Source organism: Drosophila guanche, unplaced genomic scaffold (genome assembly GCF_900245975.1).
Source record: "Drosophila guanche unplaced genomic scaffold, DGUA_6, whole genome shotgun sequence".
Taxonomy (NCBI): domain Eukaryota; kingdom Metazoa; phylum Arthropoda; class Insecta; order Diptera; family Drosophilidae; genus Drosophila; species Drosophila guanche.
Genome location: NW_022995747.1, coordinates 3,244,591 through 3,270,273, shown reverse-complemented (window position 1 = coordinate 3,270,273; position 25,683 = coordinate 3,244,591). Strand labels below are relative to the sequence as shown.

The window sequence follows — 25,683 nt, the reverse complement described above, 5'->3', positions numbered from 1 at the left end:
GTAAGGAGAAAGAACCCTATTTGAATAGCCGCATTACACTCGCACTCACACTCACACTCGTGGGTACACCTGTGCTTTCGCTTTGTTGAGGCACGTTGTCATGGCTGCCATCGTTTCTTGTTTCTTGATGGTTTTGCTTCCTTTATTTAGTTTATTTTTGGTGGTTGCTTGGCATTGGCCAGAGGTCCCAAGCACTTTCTATTGATTTCCCAGCACCAGTAGGTGGGTTCGGTGTTCGCCCAATGTGCGACGCATTGCGAAGGGAGAACTTTCGATTTTTCGCCTCATGAATTCCACATTCCAGCGGGGTGCGGTTCCACTAATTACACAGCCAGCAAGTAGGTCAGTTACAGTTACAATTCTTCGCTTTTGGCTGCGCTTTTTTTCCTGCTTTTTTCCACCGAAAAGGAAACGCAGGCATGGCCTGTCATGGCATTTATAATGCATTGCCTGCACGAGCGACCGCAGCTTCCTTCATTTTTTGCAGGAACATCCAGCTACACCCCAACCCCCCGCCTGCCAGGATGAGTGTAAACACATGTTGTTGTCGCACCAAGCCAGACCAGACCAAACACTACCAAAATTTGTGCGGCCAAGCGTGCGGCACCTGAATGTGAATTAATGGTAGCGGCGTCTATCACTCCCCCGGCCGCAGACAGCAGCAGCAGCAGCAGCAGAGCAAGGACTTGCACACTAACACACCACTGGCAGGCATCACCATCTCCTGCACAGCGACAGCACTGACCACTCTCTCTCTCTCTCTGTGCCTGTACCTGTGCCTGCCACACAGTTCCGTGTGTCCTGCTTGACTTGCCCTGCCACTGGCACTGGCTTTACCTCTGGCCCCTGCTCTGGCTTGGCATATGCCGGGCGCTGTCACGGTGTCGTGGTTGCGAGCCGCAATGTAACATTTTTGGTTATTTACATGTGCCAGGATAACAAACGTAGGCCTTAAGGGGTTGAGAGACAGGCAAAGAGAAAAAGAGAGGGTGGGATCCGTTATCTCCGCGGTTCCACGTAGCAAAGCAGAGTGGCGCAGAGTCGTCGCTGTTGGGGGGGGGGGGGGGGGCTTCAAGCTTAAATCCCAACAAAATACGCGTGTCAGCAATTGGGGAATTAAATTGATTGATGGATTCATCATTCACAGAAATTACCTCTCATTCTGTGAAACATCTTTAGGTTCACACCCAAAAATCCTGTCCACGTGCTGGCCAACAGCCCTGACCTTCCGCGCGGTGGGAGCGAAGCTTGAAAGGAAAATGAACATGTTGCCAGGTCGACAAGGCCACAGGGCTCAGGCGCAGTGCTCTCCACTCCCACTGCACACGCTAAGCGGCGGCTAAAACTACGGAAAATGCATGCAGCGGAAAAAGGTTTTTCCATTTCGCCTTTTTGGCGACGCCGAGCGATTGATTTTCCATTGGATGGCACTGCCATGTTGGCCAATATTTGCATATTTATTATTTAGCGGAAGCAATTTGCGGCAAGAACTCGGCGCTATTAAAACTGCACCAAGTTTCGCACAGAGAAGATATTCGAATGGAACGAAAAGTTTGACATAATGGAACATTTGCATTGGCGTTGGGATTGGGATTGGCTCGGGGCGGCGCGATGCGAAGTCTAAGTGGAAAATGAAAACTCTTCCATCGGTTCAATTTTTCCAGCATCCAAATTTATGTGTATGACTTTATGCTGCTGCAACCTCTGGGTACTTGCACATGTGTGTCAGTGTGTGTTTTCGAGGGTACGCTTATCAGGCGCTGCACAGCGTCCTATTTTTTTCGGGTGGCACTTAATTTTGGCTGGCATCTTCAGCGAGCGGGACGCAGAAGAAGGACTGCGGCAATGGCTTGGGAATTTCGCGACCCAAGAGCTTCTTCCTTTCCCGATTTGCAGTCAATGAAGTAGAAAACTGAAAACTTTTCTTTCCGAGTCTATTAAAAATAATGGCAGCTAAAGGCAGAAGAAACGCGTTCGCCAAAGTGCGAAATGCGCCCCATGCTGTCGCGACGGTCTCGTCCCATGTGTGTATGACTCTCTCTCTCTCGGTCTCTCTTTTACTCTTGCGTGTGTGTGCGAGACAGTGGCGGGCATTAAATTAATGTCGGCCCTGCAATTTCTCACAGCGGCCGGGTCGCAGACCTTGCCGGTGCATTGACCACCACTTGCGGCTGCCTTTAAAATGCTCTATTAGTCATGGGATATATTGGGGCTGCGTGGACTCAAGTCAGCCAATCATTTATAATACAATCTCTTGGTCGAAGTTGCTGTTGAACTGATGAACAGATCGACGCGCAGCTCAAAATAACAAAGGTCTGAGGGAGTATATTGCTTTGCCATCTTCCAGGGTATCCATTGGCCCATACCCTACCTTCTATGCCAAACAGGTCCCTGCACTTGTACTTGTTTTTGTTCTTTTCCGTTGAAACAGTCGCTGCGGGCATGCTGTGTAAAGAGAGTCCCTGGCCCGAGCAGCGATTCGATGAAGCGGCGGTGCGAGCAGTGCCGTCGCGCAGGTTTTTGCGGTTAATGCGATAATTTAATTGTAATGCGGGTCTGGCAGTCCTGTGCGCCAATAATTTAACTTGCAATCAGCGCGGCATTTATTGGGTTAAACATATAAACCGACCCTGGGCACGGGCACCGGCACCGGCACCCATGGCGGGGTTAAGGCGCGGCCAGGACAGGACACATACTTACATGTGCCCCGAGAGTGAACGAACCCCAAGACGACTGCAGAGCCAAGGATAACCAAGACAGGGAGCTCGAGAGCAGGAGGATACGAATGAGAGGAGATGGAGATGGAGACAGAGCTGGGAAAATAAATTCAACGATTTCTGTGCAATAACGGGAACGCAGTCGGTGTGGCATTTTCGCACGTAAGCAACGAGTACGATGACAGCAATGAAATATGCAAGCCGACGCCTGAGCTCATCCCCCTCCCTGCTGGCATTCTCGCTGGGATCACCATGAGCCAGTGGCAGTGGCACAGGGATGTATTCGAATCGAAAGGCAAAAGCAAACACTTACCGAGCGTAAACTGCATCTCCTAGCAACAGTTGCCGGGCCAACTGTCGTGAGTGACTCATATTGAGTGGCTCTTTGGGACACACTCATGGATAAAGCATATCCGCTTCAGTTGCAATGCCAAACGAATGCACCGAGGAGCAAGCGGAAGAGCTGCGGCGACTGCTGCTGCTGTCCAGCTACAAGGACACGCTGGACAAGCTGGTGCTCCAGCAGCGTGCGCAGCGACTGACGGGTGCGAAGCCTCTGTCGCTACCTGCCTCGCTGCGTAGACGGCGCAGCTCTGCAATGGACACAAAGCCACCGCCGGAGCGGGTGCTGATCACCGGCAAAACGCTGCCACGCCTGGAGGAGCTGCTGGGCAAGCCGGAGGACAATACCGAACAGCTGGATGAGAGCCTGCTGGATGCCCTGAAGTTTGAGCGGGATATGGATGCACTTCGCACGGTCTTCGAGGCGGCCATGGATCAGCTGAGGACAGAGAAGGAGAAGACCGAAAGTGGGGAGGAAGCCAGAGAGGAAAAGACTTTGGATCAAGCCATCAGTGCGCTGAGTGGCAACAACAGCGAGGAGTCGCAGGCATCCAAGCAGCTGCAGGAGTCGAAAGACGAACTAAAGCAGCTCAAGGAGGAGCTGGAGAAGCAGAAGAACGACTGCCAGGCACGGCTGAAGGACATCGAAGAGCGTACCGCCGAGACCAAGTACAATCTCCGCTGTGTGTCGCGGGTCAATGATCTCGAGTACAATCTGGTGCAGCGTTGGGAGGCAGGTCGCATCACCCAGGCCACAATATGGGGCGAGAATGCCGAGCGGGCCTACCTCCGCGACATTCTCGACTACAAGCAGCGCCTGGCAAGGGAGGAGCGGGTCAGCGGTGAGCTGCGTGCCTTCCGGCAGCAGGAGATCGTGGAGCTGCGGCAGCGCATCAAGGACTGGCAGGTGCGGTACACCAGCGATATGCGCCGTGTGGAGCGTGAGGGAGAGGCCTGGGAGCTGCGGATACTCGAACAGGAGAAGCTGCTGCAGCGGCATCGCGAGATTTACGCAGAGAGAGTGGAGTTCGTGCAGGAGTATCAGGCCAAGAAGGACGAGGAGCAGCGGCTGCACGATCTGCAGGTACATCGCATGGAGTGCGCCATTAAGCTGCAGGCCTGGTGGCGAGGCACGATGGTGCGGCGCGGTCTGGGACCGTTTAAGAAGAAGCCCAAGCGAGGCAAACGCGGCAAAGGCAAGAAGTAATAATTACACTGAACGAAAGCTAGGAAATTTATGTAATTAAAATGCACTTAAATTGCGTTTGAATGAGGCATTTTGAAACGATGAATTCTCATGGCAAAATGTCTCAAGTGGGGCACAAATCTTAATGAATTTGTCGGGGAATGCATTTCATAAACTACTCTCCACTCATTTCTCTCTGTGCACTTTGAGTGGTAATTTTTCTTGCAGCACTTTCTGTACGCTTTATGGAAATTAACTTGTGACTTAAAACCAATTAAAAGTTGGACGCTCTGCAGTTAACACGTCAGCGGTCAGCTACTGACGTCCTCCTTAATGACATGCCGCCATTGTCAACGGTATCTGGGTTGGATCCGGGGTCCAGGTCCAACTACGAGCATTGTTTTCACGCGAAGGCGATAATAATGGTCAGATGGGTGAAAGCCTGGACGGGTGGCCTCGGTGGCTCTTCGGGGATGTTGTCCGAGAAGTGGCAGAGACGTGGTTGAAGTTGGAGTTGCATCTGGAGCTATTTTATTTTTTCCCTTTTATTCCGTGTCTGTTTTCGCTTTCCTTGTCTTCACTCCAGTGTATTTATTTATCTTTTATGCCAGGAAATGGCCAAAGTGGTTTATTTGTTGGGGCCGCTTTCATGGCCAGCGGAATTGTTGTGGGAATTGGGTAGTACACCAGGAGGGCGGGGCAGGGGCAGGGGCAGGGGCAGGGTCGACGGTGCTTGTTTTCCCGGTGCGTACGGAGATAAACTGCGACAATTTGCCCGCTGAATGAGTGGAACTTTTTCGCCATCAGCACAAGAAACAAAAGCAAAACTTTTCCCAGCGGATTTCGCTCGCAGGACTCTCTCTCTCTCTCTCTCTCTCTCTCTCTGTGTGTGCGTGTGGACATTGCAATTTAAAATATAATTAATGGTCGTTGCCGTAATTTATTGAATTTGCATGGCACCAAGGCTGCGATGCTGTCATTTCTTGTTTGCCGTTTGCCAGTTGCCGTTTGCCATTTGCAGCTCCAAGTCCTCCTGCCAGCTGCCCCCTCCCGGCGAGTGTCTGCACATGCACTCACTTTTGTTTTAATACACACTGGCCATACAGTGTGCCGGTGCCTGGACCTGGGACAGTGCCTGCAACTGCACCTACTCCGACTCCTTCGTGTAGCTGTCGCCTGGATGCCTGAATGCCTGGATGCCTGGGAACGAAACAACAGAAACAACCCAATAATGACTGGGCGAAAGTCCATTTGGTGTGTGGCGAGGCCTTTTGTTTGCTTGGCGGCGGATGAATTAATGGAAGATGGGCCCTGGCCAGCGACTGCGAGCGACTGGCCAAGGCGAGAATGAGGGCAACAGGCAAACAATCTTTCTCGCTTTTTTTCCTCCATCATTTTTCTTTTCTCTTATTCCTGGCTATCTCTTCCTCTCCCTGTCTTCCATCCCTGAGATACAGCCGCTTTGTGTGTTGTGGTGGTGGTGCCTGGGCCTTCGCCAACTCATTCCTGCTTCCTGCACTTTGCATGTGCCCCAAACACCCAACACTGTTCTATTTTGCAAAACTTGAAGAAGGCAACGCTCCTTAATGGCTATGGAGCACTTTCCCCCCGTCGACCATTCCGTTGTTGCCCCATCCTGTGTGTCATGTGCGTTACTTAAAACATACAAAATGGCGTTTTGGCCGGGAAATCCTTTAAAAAGCGCCACACAAGTGCTTGGCCTTTGGGCTGCCGCGGGCTGTAAGGTGGATCCGTGCGGAGCACCAAAAGGGCCAACTGGGGTGCCCAAAAATTTACATACAAATTAGGGTTAATGAGCAGTGAAATTGTTATTTAACTTCAGTTGGACCGTTAAGCGCTTTAAAGTGCTGCAGCACTCAGCACTCAGCACTCGGCACTTGAGCGGGTAGCGACTTGCTTCGAAAATATCTAAATATCGGAGCCACTTTGCGACACGTTTCGGAAATTCTCCTTAGCTCCTGGATAACCAAATGACCTTTCACTATGTCTGTCGTGTCGTTCAAAGACACCCACACAGGGAGCAAGAACAAAATTTAATTAATAATTGTGCGCACAATTCATAAATTGAATATTGCGCATACGCCACGCAATGCCACGCAATGCCACGCCATGCCACGTGTTCTGAAATTAATTTTCATTTCCATTTTTATATTCATTTTGCACTTTTTTACTGCAGCAATGGGAAAATGAGGCAGGGCTGAACCATTGCGAGTTGTTTTATTTAAAATTTAATCAAACACTTTAATTTGATTAACAACGCACGTCTTTCGATATAAATTTATGGCCGCACGACGCATAATCAGAGGCCAGCAAGAGCATTGGAGTAACCGGAGACGGGAGACCGGACAGCCGGAGAACTGGAGAACCGGAGACCAGAGCCCAGAGACCGAATGCCAGAGTGCTCCACACTGACCAGCAGCCGTAAAAAAGGGTTGACTGTCTGCTACGCTTTTTCCACTTGCCCCACACACACCCACACACACACACTCGCACTTTTCTACACTCGTTTTCAACTCCCGTCTGGGCTTTCAACACATCAACGCCGTCATTTGATATGCGTGCGTGTGATGGGCCATGGGCGCCTCTAATAGCAGCACGTACGTTTGATAAAATATTTTATTGGCATGTATGGAGAGGGTGGTTGGGTGTATGGCGTCTCCTGGCGGCCTGACGGGTCCAACGATTTTATAGATTTTTCTAATGCCCCGAAGATGAAGGGGTTGGGTTTCCGTCAGCAGGTCTGCAGCCTGAAAACGAATGAATAGTCTGCGTACAGCCTCCAATCGCCATTCGAGCAGTCAGCAAGAATTTGTTCATTAAAAAATGATTGCAAAATTCGATACCCAAAGGCAAGCAGGCAGTGCCTGCTGAGACAGTGGTCGAGGTTTCTTTTCAGTTATTGAATATGCTCTTTATTTTTATGCGTCTGCTTTCTGCATTTTTCATGAAATTTGTGCAACACATAAATCATTTTAATACACATCTTCCGCTGTGGAACGAAGAAGTTTTTATTTGCCTACGTGTCTTTTGTGCTCCCGAGATCCCAGACGGGGCTGTTGCTTTTTCCACAAACCTATCTCGTCAGGCGAATCTGAAATAAATCTTCGAATTCATTTCTGGTGCACGGAAGTCACGGCCGCCGGTCAGCAAGTTTCGAATTTCGGCTCTCGGCTGGCTGTGGATATGTGTACGACAAATGACAAATAGTTGAATGCTTCTGCAGCAGCTTTTCCTTGAGCACATTCTCTCTCGATTTGCTGTCAAAATGCTGTGGACTCTGATCCATCCATTCGTTCCGCATGCCTCTTCTGCTTGGCATAATTCCACAATTAGTGTGAGTCCCGGCAAGCATCAAATTTATGCGCATTTGAGGAATCCGTGGGGAATGAGCTCTCTCGTTCATTGAACCTGTCCACGGAGCTTCCAGAAATCAACGCACGGCCCACTAAATTGAATTCTTTGTTTTGGCAGAGGCAGTGCCACTGGCAGTGTGGCAGTGTGGCACCATGGCAGAATGGGCGAAAAATAACTTCAAAAAGCAAAGCAAAAGTTTTTAGCAAACGGCAATTTTCTGTTATTTCATTTGTTTGTTTGCTTATATTGCTGCTGCTCGCTGTACACTCTGATAAAAGATGGGATATATTTTTGTCTTAATTAAAAATTAATAATATAATACGAGTATGTAATGGGATATCCTTTGGATATTCCGAACAACAATTACATAATGTAAAATTGATTTTTGTTTATCTCGAAGGGAGTTTTTCTTTTGGTGTAGCTGCCTGATGTTGTTCTTGTTGGAATTGGCTGCCCGTTTGGAATTTTAAATACGGCGTCTGCTTTGTTTGAAACCGGAAACGAGTGTCTGTCAGTTTATTTGCTTGCTGCTGCTGCTATTGCTGCTGCTGCTGATGATGATGTTGTTGTTGTCGTCTCCGTTGTGTCGGCCGCCCCGAAATGAAGTCAAGCAACTTTGCCAAAGGAAATGCCGCCTAATGTGTTCGTTTGTGTTTGTGTAACTGTATTTGCAATTGCCATTTGACAGCGGCGCTGGAAAATGGGGACTACGGATATTACATTTACAATAGGTTTGATTTTGCTTAAGTGAAACTGCTGCGACACGAAATGTTCTCCATCGATGCCAAATAATGCCATTCACACTATTGCTGTTATGGCTGTATTTTCCCGATGGTAGAACCGTATTGAATGGTATGTTCAGGATAACCTGAAGGATTTGTTGTGTAACCATAGCTACCCCCTCTTCATTTGCTGCTCTCCACAGCTCTGTTCGCTTAATGGAGCAATAGTGGAGGCCTAAATCCCTGTCACACTCAGGCAGCCAGAAATATTTGTACATACAAATGACACAAATTTCTTTGGAGCTAATAAAGTTGTGTTAAAATTTTAAATGGTTCATACTTTTCGGCACATTAGTTTTAATGCTTATGACGCTGCTGTTTGGAATGCAAAGTGTAGTGTGCAAAATGGGCACTGGGAGTACTGAGTGGAGTGACAGCTTCCTGGACACATCCAGTTGGCCGACTTCCTTCCCCTTTTTGGCCAACTACCTGACATGGTTGCCAAAAACTAGATTTGCCACTCATTATGCCAGGCACAATAAATATTTGCCTATCATTTTGGTATTTGCATTTATTTGCAAACAAAATTGATGAGAATATGGGTTGCGGAGCACTCGGGAGTGCTGCCACAAATTGAATTGGGCCAAGCAGTGGGCCATTAACAAAACGGAATATTGCTTATCGCCGTTCGCAATGGGTTTTTGGGCCTATACACATCAGAACACGGAGCGAACCCTTCAGGACATGCCACAATACACACACACACACATCTACATTTGATATTTATGCAGATTTTTGTTGCTGTGGTAGTTTCAGCTGCTGCTGCCTCGTAATGAGTAGCAGATAAACATGGCGATAAATTACTGCATTTTTGGGCATTCATTATTAACTATGTGCCATACACAGACGCGCACACACGAACAAATCGAATGCCATAATGTCATATCTACACTTGGAAAAAATAGAAATAATTTCCAGCTAATAAAGAGGTCTACAATTACATATTGAAATCCATTAAAACATGCAAATAAAATTCATATAAAAACGACATTTAAAGTAAGATAAGTGCATGGAATATTCCTTTTTTTTATTCTCTGTGTAAATATGTACGCACTTAAATCAGAATCGTCCTTGCGGCTGTCATAGGGCTGCTTTATGGCCGCATTTCCCGGCGATTCTAGCATTGCCTCGCACAACAAATTTTAATTAAATACAATGTGCAGCAAGCAATGTGCATATGTAAATGCAAATGGCTTGAATGCTTGCGGGGTAGAAAGCAAAAACAACTACAACAACAACAACAACAAAAACACAATGCAAAGAGCGGGGAAAAAGCAGAAAAAACGGGGCATAAAAAAGACGTCAAAGTATTTAGCGCACAATGCAACGGAATGTCGACCAGAGCGCTGAAATAAATGAAGAACAAAATTAAACGACATGGCCACACCATTAAGCGGCACTTGCTCTCTTTATCCTCCTCCCCCTCTCTCTTTTTCTGTGTCTATATTCCACTGCAATTTAATAATTCTCACTGACAATGAATGCACTTGCTCATTTGCCATTTGCCGCGCATTCAAATTTGTTTCTTATTTCTGGCAAAAATGTGTGTGTAAAACCTGCCTGGGGGGGAGTGGGATGGAAAAACGCATTTGACAACCTGAAAACAAACAGAGTACAGCTCTGGGAAAGCGGGAATAAAAACTGCAACTGGAAATCGTACAAATTGCTGTATGTTTGGAGGAGAAAAAAAAGTAAGTTTTTGAATGCTTGTTGCTGATGCCAGCCCGCCCGCTGGCGTAGAGTTGTTTCTGCCTGCCGTGACAGATGGGTGGACATTTTGTCAGCGTGCATGAGGAAGAGCTGGCGAAAAAAATGGCAAGAAACATTAAGTTTAGCAGCCAAAACGATGCTCGAATACCCTCTCTAGAAAGATGTGCAAAAAATACAATAAACATGCACGAAAAAACTCAATCTAAGAGCATACATGGATAGGTGCCACACGAGTGGCTTTGTTTATGGAAAAAACTGATTCTGCCACCTTTGAAACCATTTTTTATCTGGTTGCCACATACAGAAAGTAGCTTATTTTATTAAATGTCATTCGATAACTGACAATGTACACCCATACAGCCCACATAAATGGTTGGTATTCATCTGGATGGCAAACCATATCCCATAGTTAAAAATACTCCATCATAAGGCTCTTACGAGCAGCACAAAAAACAAATTGTTGACGCCAGATACAAACAATTTGCAATTCAACAGCTAAAGGGATCAGCAGGGACAAGCGCATTTGCAGCTGGGTGTGGAGGCTGCTGAATGCTTGGGGATGGATTGCCAAGGGTCCGGGGGTACAGCTGGAGTCAGAGGATTTGGCAATCCTACACATGTTAATGTCGAAGAGAGAGTTCTGTTGGGTTTTGGTTGTGTTTGGTTTTGGTTTTGGTTTTGGTTTTGGTTCTGCTTCTGGTTTTGGGTTGGGCTGTCTCTGGGCGTTATCAACAGCTGTCTATCTATGCGTTCCACTTCAGTTGTTTGCGTGTCTGAAGAGTTTTTTGTTCGCCTGTTGGTTCTTACAATTTGCATTGCACTTAAAACACATTTGTTTTTGTGTCGATTCATCGATTGGTTGCTGCTGATGCCTGGGGTCTGCCTCCGTTTTTGCTGAAATTAATGAATTTGTTTGCATGGGAATTTGGCCGAGTCCCGATGCTCACACTCACAGGCTTCGGAGCTTGTCCTTAATTCTAGGGAAAAGCCAGCAGGAACAATTCAGAGGAAAACCGACCAACCAACCATCTTCATTTAGTCCTAATTAGCCGAAGCCGAAGTGATTGTTTCTTCTGTGTTAATTGGCCCAGACTTTGTGTTCCCTTTGGCATTGGTCGTTGAGAGCACGCTCAATTAATGCCACATGTGGCAAACACCTGGTCCAATACCCAAGCCCATGTCCATGCCCCGCAGAGGTCATAATTAATTGCTTATTAATTTATATTGTTGCGTTTGCGTAACTTGCGGACTCATTATGGTCAATCAGCAGGCGCCGCCTTGCTCTTGTGTGCTCCTTGGCAACGCCCAGCCATTTAACATTTCATTAACAATTTAGAGTACTTAAGCAGTGGATGCGAGCAGTGTTTGAGGTCTCAGCGGGTGGCCAACGTGGCCAAAATGACTGAAAAGAAAACACTTAATGAAAATATAACTCGAGTGCGAGTGCGAGTGGGAGTAAATTGAAAGCCAAATGCATTTTAATGCCGCATTTTCAACTAAAATGAAGCACAAACATCCACATCCGCATCCGCATCCTGCAGCCGGAAGCCGCAATGTGCAATAAAGATTGCAAAAGGGGCCACGGCGCGTGAGTGTTGGTGAGCAGTGGGTGGTGGTGCTCATGCTCCTGCTGCTAGCAGGTCGGATGCTGAACCAGAAACTTTGAGGCAGCAGCACGTAAAGATCGTTGCCATTGATTTATGCGCCGCGTGCCACTGCGAGCGTGAAGCGTGCAACAAGCCCCGCAAGCTGGGGCACGAAGAGACGAACGACAAGAATGGAGTGCGCTGGCACAAAGCGATGACCATGGTGCTGTGTGCTGTGTATGTGCTCCAGCACCTGCTGTGCTCCGAGGCCAGCTGGTAAATAAGTGTGTCAACGTTGGCCCTGGCCTCTACTTAGCTCGTTTCGCTAGCAGCCACTCGGCAGCAAGCAGCAGCCAAATGAAGCGCGCCCAAAAGTATGCAACGATGTTTGTGCGTTTCTTGTCACAGGAAAACGTGCCCGTGCCCGGAATGCTACTCGCCACTCGCGAAATTTGATTAAGTCCACGTTGGCGATGAGTTCATTGCGCGCACAAAATGATTCGCTTTACTCCGAGAATCTGCATAATGGGTGGAACACGGCACAGGCCCATAGCGAAAGCCATTGCCATGGCGCACCCATCACGAATCCATCGAAAGCCACGAACATGGTAATTAACGCACAGCTCGAACCTGCTGGAACAGTACAGTGCAGTACAGTTCCTGTATCCCCCCAAAAACCTAAACCAATTACAATTGCTGGCCTGCCCAAAGTTGTGTCTGTCAATGGCATCAATGTTCGATTTTTGTCACCCATGACATGCATTCCAGTTGGCAGTTGGCTCAATGGTGTGGCTGTGGCGCCTCGTGGCCTGGCCATGCCCCTCGCACATTGTCAGGAGTGCCACAACTAGAGCGTTGATTGCTGAGCTCACTTATGTATGTCGCTGCATGCCGCACGAACGAGGCATGGACAAGGCAGCAAAACCAAATATAAAATGCAGCCCGTGTAGCTCCTCGAACTTATACCGAACACATATTGAATGTTGTGGCAGCGAACGTGCCGGATACTTCGATGTCCTTGTGCCGCGACGAGCTCTTGCAGAGCGGCTTCGAATGTGTTTCAATTAGCCTCGATAGCGAGTTTGCTGCACTTTAATTATTCATATCTGCCGCAGTGGCCTGGTATAATCTTATAATGAGCCCAAATAAATGATAAATTATGCAGAGGCGAGTGGCGTGGGGCAGTAACCATGAATGCCAAGACATCTTGTAAGCCAGTAGAGCAATTTGGCCAAGATTTGCAGCTGTTGTCGCCGCTGCATGATTTGCATTAGCCACACCCAGCACCGCCCTCGAGAAGAAAGCCGCTCCTTCGATTTGCTTGCCACACTCTCGCTCTTTTTTTGTGTGGCCCATGTGATGGCGTTGAATTTTTTTGGTGCTGCTGCTGGTGCTGGTGCATGTTGCACGTCATGTTGGCCATGTTGCGGCTGAGCACACAATGCGCCCACTGATTTATGAGCTCTGAGTGTTTATTTGCTGCCTGTGTCCAAAAGTTGCCTCGCGCAGATTTATGTGCACCGAAAGACAAACCGCATGCAGCATCTTAAGGCAAATAAAGTGCACTAATAAGTGGTGGAGTGTCCAGAAACGGAGAGTGGTAAGTGGCAGGAGTACAAGGCAATAGACAAAACAAATGTTGGCAAAAGTTCACAAAGTTTCGGGTTGGCCAGTGGCAGCATAAATCGTTTTATTGAGCGCGTCAAGCAAAAACTTGCAACAACCCGTCCAGAGAGTCAAAGCCAGCAGAAGAAGGACTTAGGGCTCAACTAACAAGGCCAATAAAGCGTAAAACTTTTGCAAAACCCCAGCCCGAAATTGGCAACAGAAGGCACCGCTCAAAAGTGTTGGACAGTCTGGGCCTGGCCAATTGTTAATGGCTAATTATTTGTAGCTAACGCTTTTCCAATGTTGCGCCTATAAAAACCAGAGACAAAAACCAAACATTTCTTGGCAAGCAGTGAGACATTTCCCAACACATTTCACACACAAACAGAGTAAAGTCCACCGAGTGGACACGCAAAAAGGAGACACCACCGAAAAAAAAGAATGCACATAAATTTTACTTAGTTTTGAAAGAGTTTCGGCTGCCAAGTGGCAAGGAAAGAAGTCAAAAGAAGTGCAAAGAGCGATAACAACAATAAGTTGCACGGATTCCTCCAATGCACAATGCACAAGAGGCACGATAGTTGGCCATAGTTTTTCCCATTGCCAATGCAGCGCAGACGAACACCATCCCAAAATGGGATCCCCCCAACCCATGGCTCTCTGATGAAACGCTCTCAATAGTTGGAGCCCGTTTACTGTCAGCCTCGAACGGGGTGCGGGGTGGCTGGTGGTGGAAATTTATGCCAGTTTAACAAGCAGCTAGGCAACAGCCAGGTTCCGTTACAGTTTCTTGCAGCAAATAGGCATAAATTTGCATTTAATGTAGTCGACAAAAAGGCCACACGAGGCCCGGGACAAGAGCCCGGGTCCAGGGTGAAGGGAAAAAATGAGCAGCACAAATGCCAAAAATTATTCTGCTATTTAGTATATAATTTCCTGGAATAGTCTTGGTCTGGTGTTGTCTAGGGGTCGGGTTGGGGCTCGGGGTTTCTGCTGGGGTATGGTTAGGTCCTGTCCGGTCCGTTCTGGTTGCAGTCGCCAGGTGCCATTAAAGCCGCATAAATTTTTTAAACTTTTGCAAATTTGCAATGCAAATGCCTCAAACACACGCACACACACACACACAAACACACGTATACATATGCAGGAGGCGTCGTTTGTATTTTCGCTTTCTGCATGTGGTGCCCGCAAAAGTGTTTGGGTCAGTCTATTAAAATGCAAAGAGCCGCCACTCTATACCTTTCTCTCCCTTTCGCTCACTCTCTCCCTCTTCTGTTCTCTATGGCGCTCTCTTTCTTGCCGGCCGGAAGTCCATTTTGTCTTTTCGTTCACATCATAAATATAGCCGGGCAAATGGCGGCTCTGTTTATGGCTTAGCCCTGTCCCTTTGTGTGTGTGTGTGTGTGTGCTGCCGCTTTTAATGACAATTTGTTGAGTTTTTGCATACAGTTTGAACGAATTTCATTTGACACATATTCCCGACTCCTTTCAGTCTTCGTTCGCCCTCGTGGCCGTCATCGTGTGGCTCTTCGTTTTTACCCAATTTTTCTTAGCATACATTTAAATAATTTTCCCTTTTGACGCTGAAATGGAGTGGAGTGTGCGGTTTATGACACGTTCGCCCGACAGTGGCGTGGCCGGACTCAAGAAGGGGGGCAGTGTGTCTGACAGTCCTCCTGACACGAGTAGCTTTCAGGGCCTAAGCTCATCACTCAACCATCGAATTTTCAATCAATCTAATCGGTGCGAAGACCCCTCCCACTCATTGGCCAGGCCAGGCCGCTGTCCTTACATGTCATTTGACGCACCAGCCATGAGCCAGACCAGCCAACAACGCGAATGTCTTATTTATGCGCCTGGCCTGGCGTTATGCAATGATAAATTTATGACCAATCCCCCAGTCTGCCAGTCACCACAATGGACTTCCTTCCTGAACAAAAGTATTGCTACATTATATTGAAAATCAAAGTTGGTCCATCAAATATGCTAAAGTTTTAGTTGTAGCAACATTTTACACACTCAAAAAAACACACAAATTAACGCACATTTCAACAGAAAATGGAGAGTAAATTTACATACATTTAAATACGAATTGTATATGGTAATGTTTTATCTTTAAATAGAATATTTAAATGGGTTTTTTCAATTGAAAAAATATAATTTTTTCGCTGCATGCATAGACGTAAGCGCTGACACACTTTCATTTTCATTGTGGTCGTTTTTCTCTTTTTGGTTTATTATTTTCCACACGAATGCTTCGATATGACGAAAATTTACTAGTCGAAAAAGACACAACAAATAAATAATAGGAGAAACAAAAGAAAGGACTACGACTAGGACTAGGAAGACGTCGACAAAGTTGTCGACGCTTCGCCCTCGCTGCTTGTCACTTAAAGCGAAAAACAATTTTTCTCTAGCTGGAGAGTGTGTTGTGTGTGTGTGTGTGTGAAAGCTATCTGAAAACCAATTTTCGTTGCTAAATTGATGTTTATAGCTATGTACGATGACGACAACGACAACGATGAGAATGAGAATGAGAATGACGATGATGCGCCCGTCGATGGCTATGATGGGCTTGTTGTGGCCACCGTTCGTCGCTCTTGATGAAGACAAAGTGGCAATGCGAGCAAACTAAACGCCAAGGCAAGCCGAAAGCAAGCCAAGTAGCTAGCTGCTGCAAGGCCCCAGTCTGCCTCCCAGAAAGTGGCAATGAAAATCCTTTTCGAAGCGACGCGACGAGACGCGTCTCGAATCAACTCAACTCAACTCTATTCGACGCGAGACGAGACGAGACGAGGCAAGGCGAGACGAGACAACTCGAGTAGACTATCTAGGAGCTCGGTTTGACAGCATTTTGATGCTTCCGCTTGTAATTTATGTGACACTTGCAGTGCCATAGATCAAGCTGGCTGCAGAGGGTGGGGAGCGGAGGGCGCAAGGAGCCATGACACTGCTGTTTAGTGTGGTCCTCGTTTTTATGAGGTCCTTTGTGCCAGTGCTTGATTTCCTTGAGCAAATTTGATCAATTGAAATAAGCGATAAGTGAGTGCCAACGACAGGTATTCATGCGCCACTCAATGGACTATTCAGTTAATTAGACGACAAAGGAAATGGCTGCGACATACACATATATGTATGTACATAATTACATCGTCATTTTGTTTGTATGTCTGGCTAATGCTTGCCATGTTCAACAATCACTCTGCTGACGCGTGATGTTGCACTTGCCGCGCACAATTCGAGTTGCATATTAATTGAAGCGCACTCCCACACCCACACACATTCGATGTGGGGTTAAGGGGGTTAGCTTTTCAAGTCACGCCTCAGCTCCTGCTCTTAACCGACTGAGTCATCAGCTACTTGCCAGTCGCCTGCTGCCTCATGCCCGCTGCCACTTTCCACTCTGCATTGTGAGTAATTTAAAACGTTTGGCTGCTCTCCCTTTCCCACCCTCCATCCACCCTCCACCTCCCCTCTACTACGATTTCCACTTGCCATGAATGCATTTGAAATGCTTTTCTCCTGCTCACAGCCCGATGCGCTCGAGACGCACCCCAAGTTGAGTGCAGCCACTGGCATTGCCATTATCTTGGGCATATGTCTAAGTCAGATCAAAGCCATAATGCTGGCTGTGCTGCGAGTGGGGCATAAGTGCAAGTGACAGCGATATTAGGGGGCAATTAGATGTCAGCATCGCCACTGCGGAGGTATATCATGGGCCAAATTAATTGTTTTTAAGCGAGATGGCTGGCGAATCTGATTTTTGCGGTGATCAAAGTGGGAAATATCCAATCGCAAAGCCACCTGTTTTGGTATTATTTAGAACAAAACAATTGTATGCGTCATCGGCAGACATCAACCAAAAGAATGATGTCAAGACTTTAAGTCTGTCAGCTGCTTAAACAGCCGTTTCTTTCAATTTGATTCAGTGTCACTGACTATTAGAATCAAGAGCACGAGTGGGCTGCCCCCCAGACAAAACCGAAATGTATCCGTCGCTCGTTAGACATTTGATCGGATCCGCTTGCAGCTGGCGGATAGAAGCAAAAGTACGAGTACTCCAATGAATCTGCTAATATTCTCTACGCTGCTGTGCTTGGCCAGCTTCGGTTCCATTGCTCCTGTGTGTGGCAGGTTCTTTGAGCTGTCGGACAGTAAGGACGATGATTTCATGGGCGGCATAAAGCAATACTTTGGCAGCCTGACGGCAGCGCCTGCCACTCCAGACACGAACGCCAGCCACAACAAAACAGCCGGGCTGCCGGTGGAGGCATCATCATCAGACTTTTACGATGAAGTGGACACGGCACTCGAACATGCAACAGATACCGTGGACGGTCTCTGGCAGCAATTTAGAAAGGTAAAATGCAAAAGGCAAACAGTAGTAGCTTAGTGGATGAGGCATAAACATCGAGCTTTTCGTGCTTTACAGGGTCTGCTTAGCCTAATGGGCAGTTTCAGTGGCGGTGATTATGGTAGCGATGTGCCAACGACTACTCCCAGTTTGCAGCAAACGAAGCCAATTTCTAGTGAAACGTCTGATATTTCGGCGACTACAACAACGCGGGCTCCAGCAATAATACAAATAGTAACAAATAAAGTAATACCAGATGCAGATATTCCAGCCACAGAGGCAGCAACAACTATTGCTCCAGCAGCAACAACAACAACAGGAAGTTCATCGACAGTACCCAAAACTACAGTTGCTCCACCCACCGGCAGCACCGCCAGTTCTGGACCAATGTGAGTCTAGTCTGGGTTTGGAAATATATATTCTCCCGCTTGGCCTTCACATCGGATATTGCTCGTCATTGTTTGCTATCTCCACAAAGGTACGACGAGTATTTGTACATGAGTAGAGTAAATATATGACATTTGTGGAATTAATGCCGCTGCTGTGTTCTTTCTTTATTTATTTGCGCAAATGTCGCGAGGCTCCCCTCAATGCCAACTCCAACGCCACCGCCAACGCACTGGTCTGTCCGTGTCATCATTCGCTGATCAGTCATGATTCGGTATCGAGGGTGCTGCTTGTCTGCTTTTCTTGTAATGTTCCTAGCCATGGAGAATGTCCTATCTGCTCCTATCGGTTCGCCGCTGGATATGTCCGATCGTTATGTGACCTTCGATTTAGTATTTGAGCGGCAGTCCAATGATTTACCACGAGAACTGGACCTTCAACTGCTGCAGAAGCTACAGAGTCAGAATGGTGAATTTTTCGATTCAATTTTAAATTTCTTACTTACGCAAAATGTCTTTCAGGTTTGGATGTAGTCCGCATGCAGCTGCTGCAGCTGAATTTGATGAAACTCTTGGTCGTCTTGGATATCTTCATCTTACTTTGTGTTTATTTCTATGCCAGAGACAGCAGTCACCATCAAATTCAAATTGTAAGCTAAATATCGTAGATTTTTATAGATTTAATAATCAGCATGTAAATGTAAGTAACTATCTGCATTTTGCTCATGTTTTTGTGTCAGTATTTTAGAATATTTTATAAGGAACATCTTCTAAATACACTGGGAAATCATATTTAGGATTAAAATAAATATTTTCCAAATTGATTTTTTGGCTCTCGATATACATACACACAGGATAATAATAAGCCATGAATTTATTCTCAAATTTAGTTTCATTTAATTGCCTAAAAATGTAATAAATTGCATTCATAGCAATATTTTATGTTTTTTTATATCACTTATAATTTTCAAAAATTATATGCTAAATACCAATTTAAATCTTTCATTGTTCTCTCTGTGCGAAAAATCATTCTCGCATTTATACGCATTGAACTGTGTTTACCATAGTGCGCACATAATCAATGAGGAGGCCATTATGTCCTCTGCCTATTTAAAATAAACAGTTTTTGGATAATTATGGCCCCATTCACAGCTGGTCGGTTACAGATTGCATAAAACCTGGACCGGCTGCTCCCTACAGCAAAATGCATTGCTAAATATCGACAGCAGTTGGCTCTATTCGTTTGTTTGTTTGTTTGCCATCTGAACTTTTTGGTTCATAAATATTAACGGCTATTAAAACACTCTAAAAATAGTCGTCGGACGGTGGGCTGGCTGGAGGCCAGGAATTAGTTTTAAATTTTAAAACTAACTGCATGCAATTTACGCGCAGTTTTGTCCTGGCTCTGGCGATCGTGCTGGCCAAAAAGCGATGGCAATTCCAGCCCTATCATCAGGTGGTTGGTGGTGGTGGTTGGTCCGGGTAAAGGGCCAAGTGTAAGTCGTCTCGGCCTAATGTTCGTTTAATTAAATGCGGAAATTGAGCAAGTGAGCAGGGTGCTGGGAGGGGGGTTAGTCAGGGAGTCAGGAGCCACTGAGTAAGTGGAACACCAGTGAGCAGGCAAGCGTCGAGCCGTGGCCAAGTGTCCAGAGTGGACCCGGCAGCAACTTTTTACCAAGTTGTACGAAATATTAAAAACGGAAAACACTTTGGGGCAACTAATTCTCTCTGGCTTGCTTTCGCCTGCCCGTTCTTTCAGCACACTCTTTTGCCCCGTATTCCCATTATTTTGTGTGCGCTTTTTTTCCCTTCTTTTTGGCAGCTTTCTTAAGCTCAAGTCGGTGCTGTCTGGGGCACTTTAGAAGTGAAGAGTGGAGTGGCGTGGCGTGGCATGGCATGGCATGGTGTGGCGTGGCATAGAGTGCCAAAGGAAAAAGGAAGCAAGGCGGCGCAATTAGCAAGTTTACTGCATGAAATTATGAAACGCTTAATAAAAGCATGCTAGAAAGAGAGAAAGGATCAGGAGAAAAAGGTTGCAGGGTATTCGCACAATATATTAAAACACACTTCCCCATACAAGTGCCGGGCAAGTTAATTAAAAGGCTCGCATATTTGAAAAGTTTCCCCCATCACTTGCCATCGCCATCGTTCTGGCCATCAGCATCATCCAGCATCGCCATCGCCATCGCCATCGTCCCATCCTGGCCATCATCATCCCCATCATCAGTGTCAGCATCAACATCAGCATCAGCGATGGCTTCGGGATCGGGGCTGCAATTTAATCATGTAAGTGCTGGCAAATTGTTGGCTAAAATTAGAGCCAGACAAATATGGCGCATACGCCTAGTATCCGCGTTAAAAGGATGTGTAGCTTTGTAGCTTCCGCCTCCGGATTTCGCTCGCTACCATTCCGCTGTGCTGTTGCTGCTGCTGCTACTGCTGTTGCCAAGTTTTATGCTAATGGTTTTCGTTTAAAGCCAAAAGTAATTTATTGTTGTCAGCGGGCGCCATCAAAAATGTTGCTGCACATTCATTATGGCCAAAATGTACATATGTATGTGTACATACGAGTATCTATGTATTTGCCCCTCTCTGTGTGTATTTTTCGGATGTATCTGAGTGTTTTGCGGCCTGGCATGCATTAAAATTTCAGGCGAGAAACAATGCCCCTGCCGCTGCTGCTGCGAGCCGAAAAACTTGCATAGAAATGAAGTTAGCCAAGGGGAAAAATGCTCACAAAGTGAAACAAAATATTTTGTTGCAAACAGTCTTATATCCATTGTTTTTTCTCCCATTTGTTATTTGTTGAATACGTTTTTTTTAAGACGAAAATAAAGCCTGGCTGGGATTGTTTTAATCATAGCAAATGCTGATCCCAAGTTCCTTGCTTCAAAGGTTGCTTTAAATGAATGCTCGGCTTGTTTATACAGCAACTAAATTTAAATATTTTACTTTTTCCTTTAGTTGAGATTTTCTCATGCTCTCTCTCTCCACCCTCTCTACGCCCTCCATTTCTCTGTATATCCAATGTAACACGTTCTCGACGTTTTTGCCCTGGCTCGCCCAACTGGCCCACAACTATGCCACAAGATAAAACAGCCGCGAACTTTGCAACATGTTTACGGTAAAAACGTGATTTTCGGCACAAAAACCGACGCGGACCAAGCCGCTTGACCAAATGTGGCCCAGAGGCGAACTCCGGCTCGAACCGAAACCCTTTGCCAACTGTAAATAAGTTGAGTTAAGCGGAGAGGCACGCGCGCGGCACCACCACCACCACCAGCCCCCGGACCAAGGCGAATGCCCAACCACAGCCATAAAAATTAAACATTTGTAGCTTTGTCACGTTTGTGTTGACACTTTCTTATCACTGCGGAGCGGGGGTGGCATAAGGGGTCGGATCCCCGCCCCGCACCCGCCTAAATATGTGCGTGTGCGTGTCAGCTTTGACTGCCACAGCGACCCCCACTTGACCCCAGCCGAAAGAAAACTTCAGGTGTGTGAGAGCCCCAATGACACGCACTCGCATTTGCCTCACTGACACACATATAGCACCATATGCTGTGCGTTTTCATTAATATTGGGCAAGTACGGCAACGTGTTGGCTGCGGCATAATTCGAGTTTTATAATTAACTGGAATGGGAGAATCAGACTCGGCATGATCTTTGATTTGAAGTAGGTTTTTCGCTTGCCTTAATCGGGGTTTGCCCAGCCTAAGACGCCTTTCTATTGCCTCTCTATTGAGTGTGATTTTTGCTGTGCTTGCGCTGTCACATTTGGTTAGGAGCTCTTGGGCGAAGGCAGCTTTGACATTGCCACACCACTGGCATCTCAGTTTTCTGTTCCTCTCTTTTGTGGTACCGCACTTGACACATGCGGCCGAGTGCCTGACCATACACACTCGTATTCCTCGTAGTCTGAGACACAGGCACAGGCACAGGGCACTGGCAGCACTCTATTCTGACCAGCTCTCTCTCTCTCTCTCTTGGCCAGCATCTAATGGGTTGCTCTTGGCCCAAACTGGGGTTCGATAATGTAATTTGCATTTTGTATCCCGGATACTCTAGTTCGCATGCTGAGATACATTTTGGTGCTTGAATTTATGACATGCCATTTGGGTTTGAGTTTGAGTTTCAGTTTCAGTTTCAGCTTCAGTTTCGAGTGAAGGAGGAGCGCCCAAGTGGGAGCTGGAGCTGAAGCACCAGGCGACAAGTTGTTGGCAACTTTGTTGCCATGCAACTTTAATGAGTTGACGCACGAGACCACAGAACTTGACACCCAAAGGCCTTAAATTGAAAAAGTTTAATGAGCATGTGTATTTGATTAAGCCAGAAAGACACTCTCCCACTCCAGGAGCACGAAGAGCGTCTCACATCTCTCGTAGGTGCATGGTTGCTGTGGCTTCCTTTGTGCCCGGAGGCCATAATGAAAGTTGCAGGGTGCACATTTATTGACAATTTCGACTTGGATGTGACACCACTGCCTGCCTTTGACATCTGTGTCTGCCGATGGAAAAAGTGTCCTGCCCAGAAGAACCAAAAAAATCATATATCTTTCAATATTCTCTACGGCATCGGCCGATGGTTAAGGCAAGGCAAGGCAAGTCATGTTCTCCCCTTTCTCTTCCAGGTTGGGAAGTTTCTAAAAGTGCCAATGGAAGCTGCAGGGTGACAAAAGTCCTGTGGCGTGGCATTGCTTATTGCTGGCAATTCAATTAAATGCAGAGCTCCATGAAATACACTTTGAAGGCAACGCAAGGATGAGATGTGTACTTGCTGCCGGGCAGGAAAGTTCCTTTTCCAGGGGATTTTTTCTGGTTGCGAATAGGAAATCCATAAAATGCATCACATGCCATCAAAGGCTCAAAAGTTTTTTTCACCCTAACTTGGCATAGGAATACGAATTGCAGGACGAGTATAGGTGCCAGGACATTTATTATTTGGCAGGCGTAGTGCAGATTTTCGGGTCTCGCCCTGTGCCACGAGTATTTGTCTCAATTGCAATCAAACTTTCTGGTTCTTTCCATTTTGTTCAGTTTCGTTTTGCTGTCTTACTGCAGTCTGCTTCTACTGCTTTATTTTTTGTCACGCAAATTGCACCAAAGTTGGATTGACTTGGGAGGGAAATTAAGTTGATGGTTGCCTCTTTGCCAGTCTCTAGTCTCAAGTGCTGGGACTCGGGACTCGGGGTCCTGTCCTCCCTTTGTCAGTTTGCTTGAGTGTTTGTTTTATCCGTGCAACTGCTGCTGCAGCTCCTGAAGCTCCTGATGCTCCTGATGCTCCTTCTGCTCCTCCTGTTGAGTTTCCAGTCAGCTTCGTCGCCTTCCCAGACTTCTCATCCTCTGCCTCTGCCAGTGCCTTGTACTTACTTATTTAACTTGCAATTTTGTCAAAATTTCGCAAGCATATTAAAAAGTTTTCGGATAGCTTGTAAGTGGCGCACTTGCCTGAAATAATAGCAGACTCCTGGCAAGGATGCACTCTTTAATTGTCGGAGCTTAAGGAAATCAAGAGTGCACACAAAACACAGAACACAGAACACAGAACAGAGCAGAGCTGAACAGAACAGAACAGGGAAGAATATAATAGAACAGCACAGAACAGAACACAGATAAAGCTGGGCTACAATGCACTCAAGCGCATTGACTTTCAACCAGCTTTGACTTGTGCCAAGCCAAGCGGAGACAGGGCCAAAGTAGCTCTCATTTGACAACGCCAAGCCAAAAGGAGGTTCGGTACCGAACCCATTCCATGAAAATCAATTGGGCAATGTGCAAGATGCCTCTGCATCTGCATCTGCATTCTGCCCTTGGGCTTTGGCTCTGGCTCTGGCCCTGTCCCCGCTGAGCTGGGCTGAGGTCTCTTAGGGTGCCTGTTTGTCTGAGATGCGGGCCGCAAACCACTCTGAGAGCTGCCTTTCGCATTCTGTTTGGCTCACTCTTTCGCGTGGCATTATGCATTATGCGTTTGTGCCTGCAAATACTCGCCGTATCATGGGGGGGGGGGGGGGGAANGAAACTGCATGGCAACTTTGATGAGCCCTCTCGGTGCAGCTTAAAAGTATATTGTATCGACAGGCAGACTAATTGCCAAAATGCTGCACGTTGCGTATGCCATTGTCTCATGGAATGCGCCATTTGTGGCGCTCAATGATTGAATGAGTGTGGAGTTTGTCTGTGTGTTTGTTGTTATAGGGCGATTAAATTACGTTTTGTTTGACTGGTGGGCATTCCCGGTAGGTGGGGAATCGGTGGCTGTGTGTCTGTCTGGCAGTGAGGGCGGGCGGAATGTTGCCATAACACACACAATGTAGAGATGATGCCAGAGATGAGGTGCGGTGTGCTGTGCTGCGGCTGGTTGCATTTACCATTTGCATTTTCCCCGTAACAGTTTGTTAAGCTTTGAACTTTTGCAAATTACATGAGTCCTGCCACAGGATGTGTGCTGTTTACTACTGCCCCCAACCCCACCGCTTGTTCGTTACGGCTGCCAGTAGGAGTATCTGTGCAGCGTGCAGGTGTTTGTCTGTGTTAATGTGTCACAATCTGCAGTGGCGTTTAAACCTCTGCCAAAGCCCAGCCTTTGGTCACTCCTGAGGGCAGGGCAGGATCGAGTTTGGGCTGGCCAAATGCATTTGGGATTCGTCTACTGTTTTGGTCCTTTGAAATTGAATTTGTTATCAAATTAGTTGCATCAAATTACCATTAGGTGGCAATTTGATGACGCCACTGCCACCGGATTCTTCTCCTGTTCTATTTCTGAGGCATACTTAATGTGTGCCTGTGCGGCAAAAAGATTTGCTGAAAAAATGCCATGCCTTGGCTCCATTACAGCGCCACATCGCTCCATCCAGACGATGCCAAACATATTGCGGCAGCTGTCCATGGACTCAGCCCATCTCCCACTCCCAGTGCAGGGTAAATAGGGTGCGCGCCTGGCGAGACAAGTGCATTACAACATGCTAGGTTATTGATGTATGTTTGCATAATGTTTGCAGACGGAACTATACCAAAAGGAAAGGACAGGAACCGCTGCTGCTGCTGCTGCTGCTGCTGCTTCTAGTGGCCTCGGGGGCCACAAGACCAACACAGGACATGACAGAAGGACGGGCTTGTAGACAAGGAGTATGCTAATAATGTTTGTGCTTCAATCACATGGAAAAACAATATTGAAAAATACAACTTGTGTGTGGCATCCACGAGCAATCGTTTAGGGGCAAAGCTCTACTTCCATTGTTTATATTGCCAGACCGCTTGTACTGCTGCCACTGCCGCTGCTGCTGCTTCCTTCCTTCCTTCCTTCCGTGCTGCTTTCAGACATATAAAGAGTTATGACAATGTTGTGTCAAAGTGTTATTTGCCCTATTTTGTTGCGGCCCAAAGTAGCAGAAGTGGCAGGAAACAATAGGAGGAGGAGCGCGTTTAGATAGCTGGCAAATGATCCAATTCGTTTGGGGTTAAGCGGCCTTGCGCTGGAAGATGGAGCGGTTTCTGCTAGCTGCGGTTGATTGAGCAGTTGTCAAGGTCCTTGAGAGCAGCCCCCACCGAACCACCGAAAGGGAGAAGATGGAACACGAGGCGCTCCCTTCAATTTGTTGTTTGTAAATGCTTCCCAAAAATTAGTCCGCTTTGGCTTTT

General features: G+C 46.9%; 3 protein-coding genes across 3 annotated transcripts; all 3 read left to right on the top strand.

Annotated features, from left to right (window-relative positions):
• The first annotated feature begins 3,144 nt into the window (after window positions 1-3,144).
• Window positions 3,145-4,423, top strand: LOC117583163 (dynein regulatory complex protein 9). Its single transcript, XM_034271358.1, has one exon. The coding sequence runs from the start codon at window positions 3,145-3,147 to the stop codon at window positions 4,264-4,266; it is 1,122 nt and encodes a 373-aa protein (XP_034127249.1). The 3' UTR covers window positions 4,267-4,423.
• A 12,899-nt stretch (window positions 4,424-17,322) lies between these two features.
• On the top strand, window positions 17,323-18,171 carry LOC117582924. The gene is made up of 2 exons (XM_034271022.1): window positions 17,323-17,666; window positions 17,739-18,171. Exons 1-2 carry the CDS (start codon window positions 17,370-17,372, stop codon window positions 18,051-18,053), a joined length of 612 nt encoding a protein of 203 aa, XP_034126913.1. The 5' UTR covers window positions 17,323-17,369; the 3' UTR covers window positions 18,054-18,171.
• An 80-nt stretch (window positions 18,172-18,251) lies between these two features.
• On the top strand, window positions 18,252-18,840 carry LOC117582925. Its single transcript, XM_034271023.1, has 2 exons — window positions 18,252-18,515; window positions 18,569-18,840. Exons 1-2 carry the CDS (start codon window positions 18,314-18,316, stop codon window positions 18,703-18,705), a joined length of 339 nt encoding a protein of 112 aa, XP_034126914.1. The 5' UTR covers window positions 18,252-18,313; the 3' UTR covers window positions 18,706-18,840.
• Window positions 18,841-25,683: the final 6,843 nt, after the last annotated feature.

Bases quoted from the DNA above. Each gene is read 5' to 3' on its own strand.
- LOC117582924 (XM_034271022.1), top strand. From the start codon at position 17,370: ATGAATCTGCTAATATTCTCTACGCTGCTGTGCTTGGCCAGCTTCGGT. The intron at 17,667-17,738 runs GTAAAATGCAAA...CGTGCTTTACAG, and splicing joins TCTGGCAGCAATTTAGAAAG to GGTCTGCTTAGCCTAATGGG.
- LOC117582925 (XM_034271023.1), top strand. From the start codon at position 18,314: ATGATTCGGTATCGAGGGTGCTGCTTGTCTGCTTTTCTTGTAATGTTC. The intron at 18,516-18,568 runs GTGAATTTTTCG...AATGTCTTTCAG, and splicing joins GAAGCTACAGAGTCAGAATG to GTTTGGATGTAGTCCGCATG.
- LOC117583163 (XM_034271358.1), top strand. From the start codon at position 3,145: ATGCCAAACGAATGCACCGAGGAGCAAGCGGAAGAGCTGCGGCGACTG.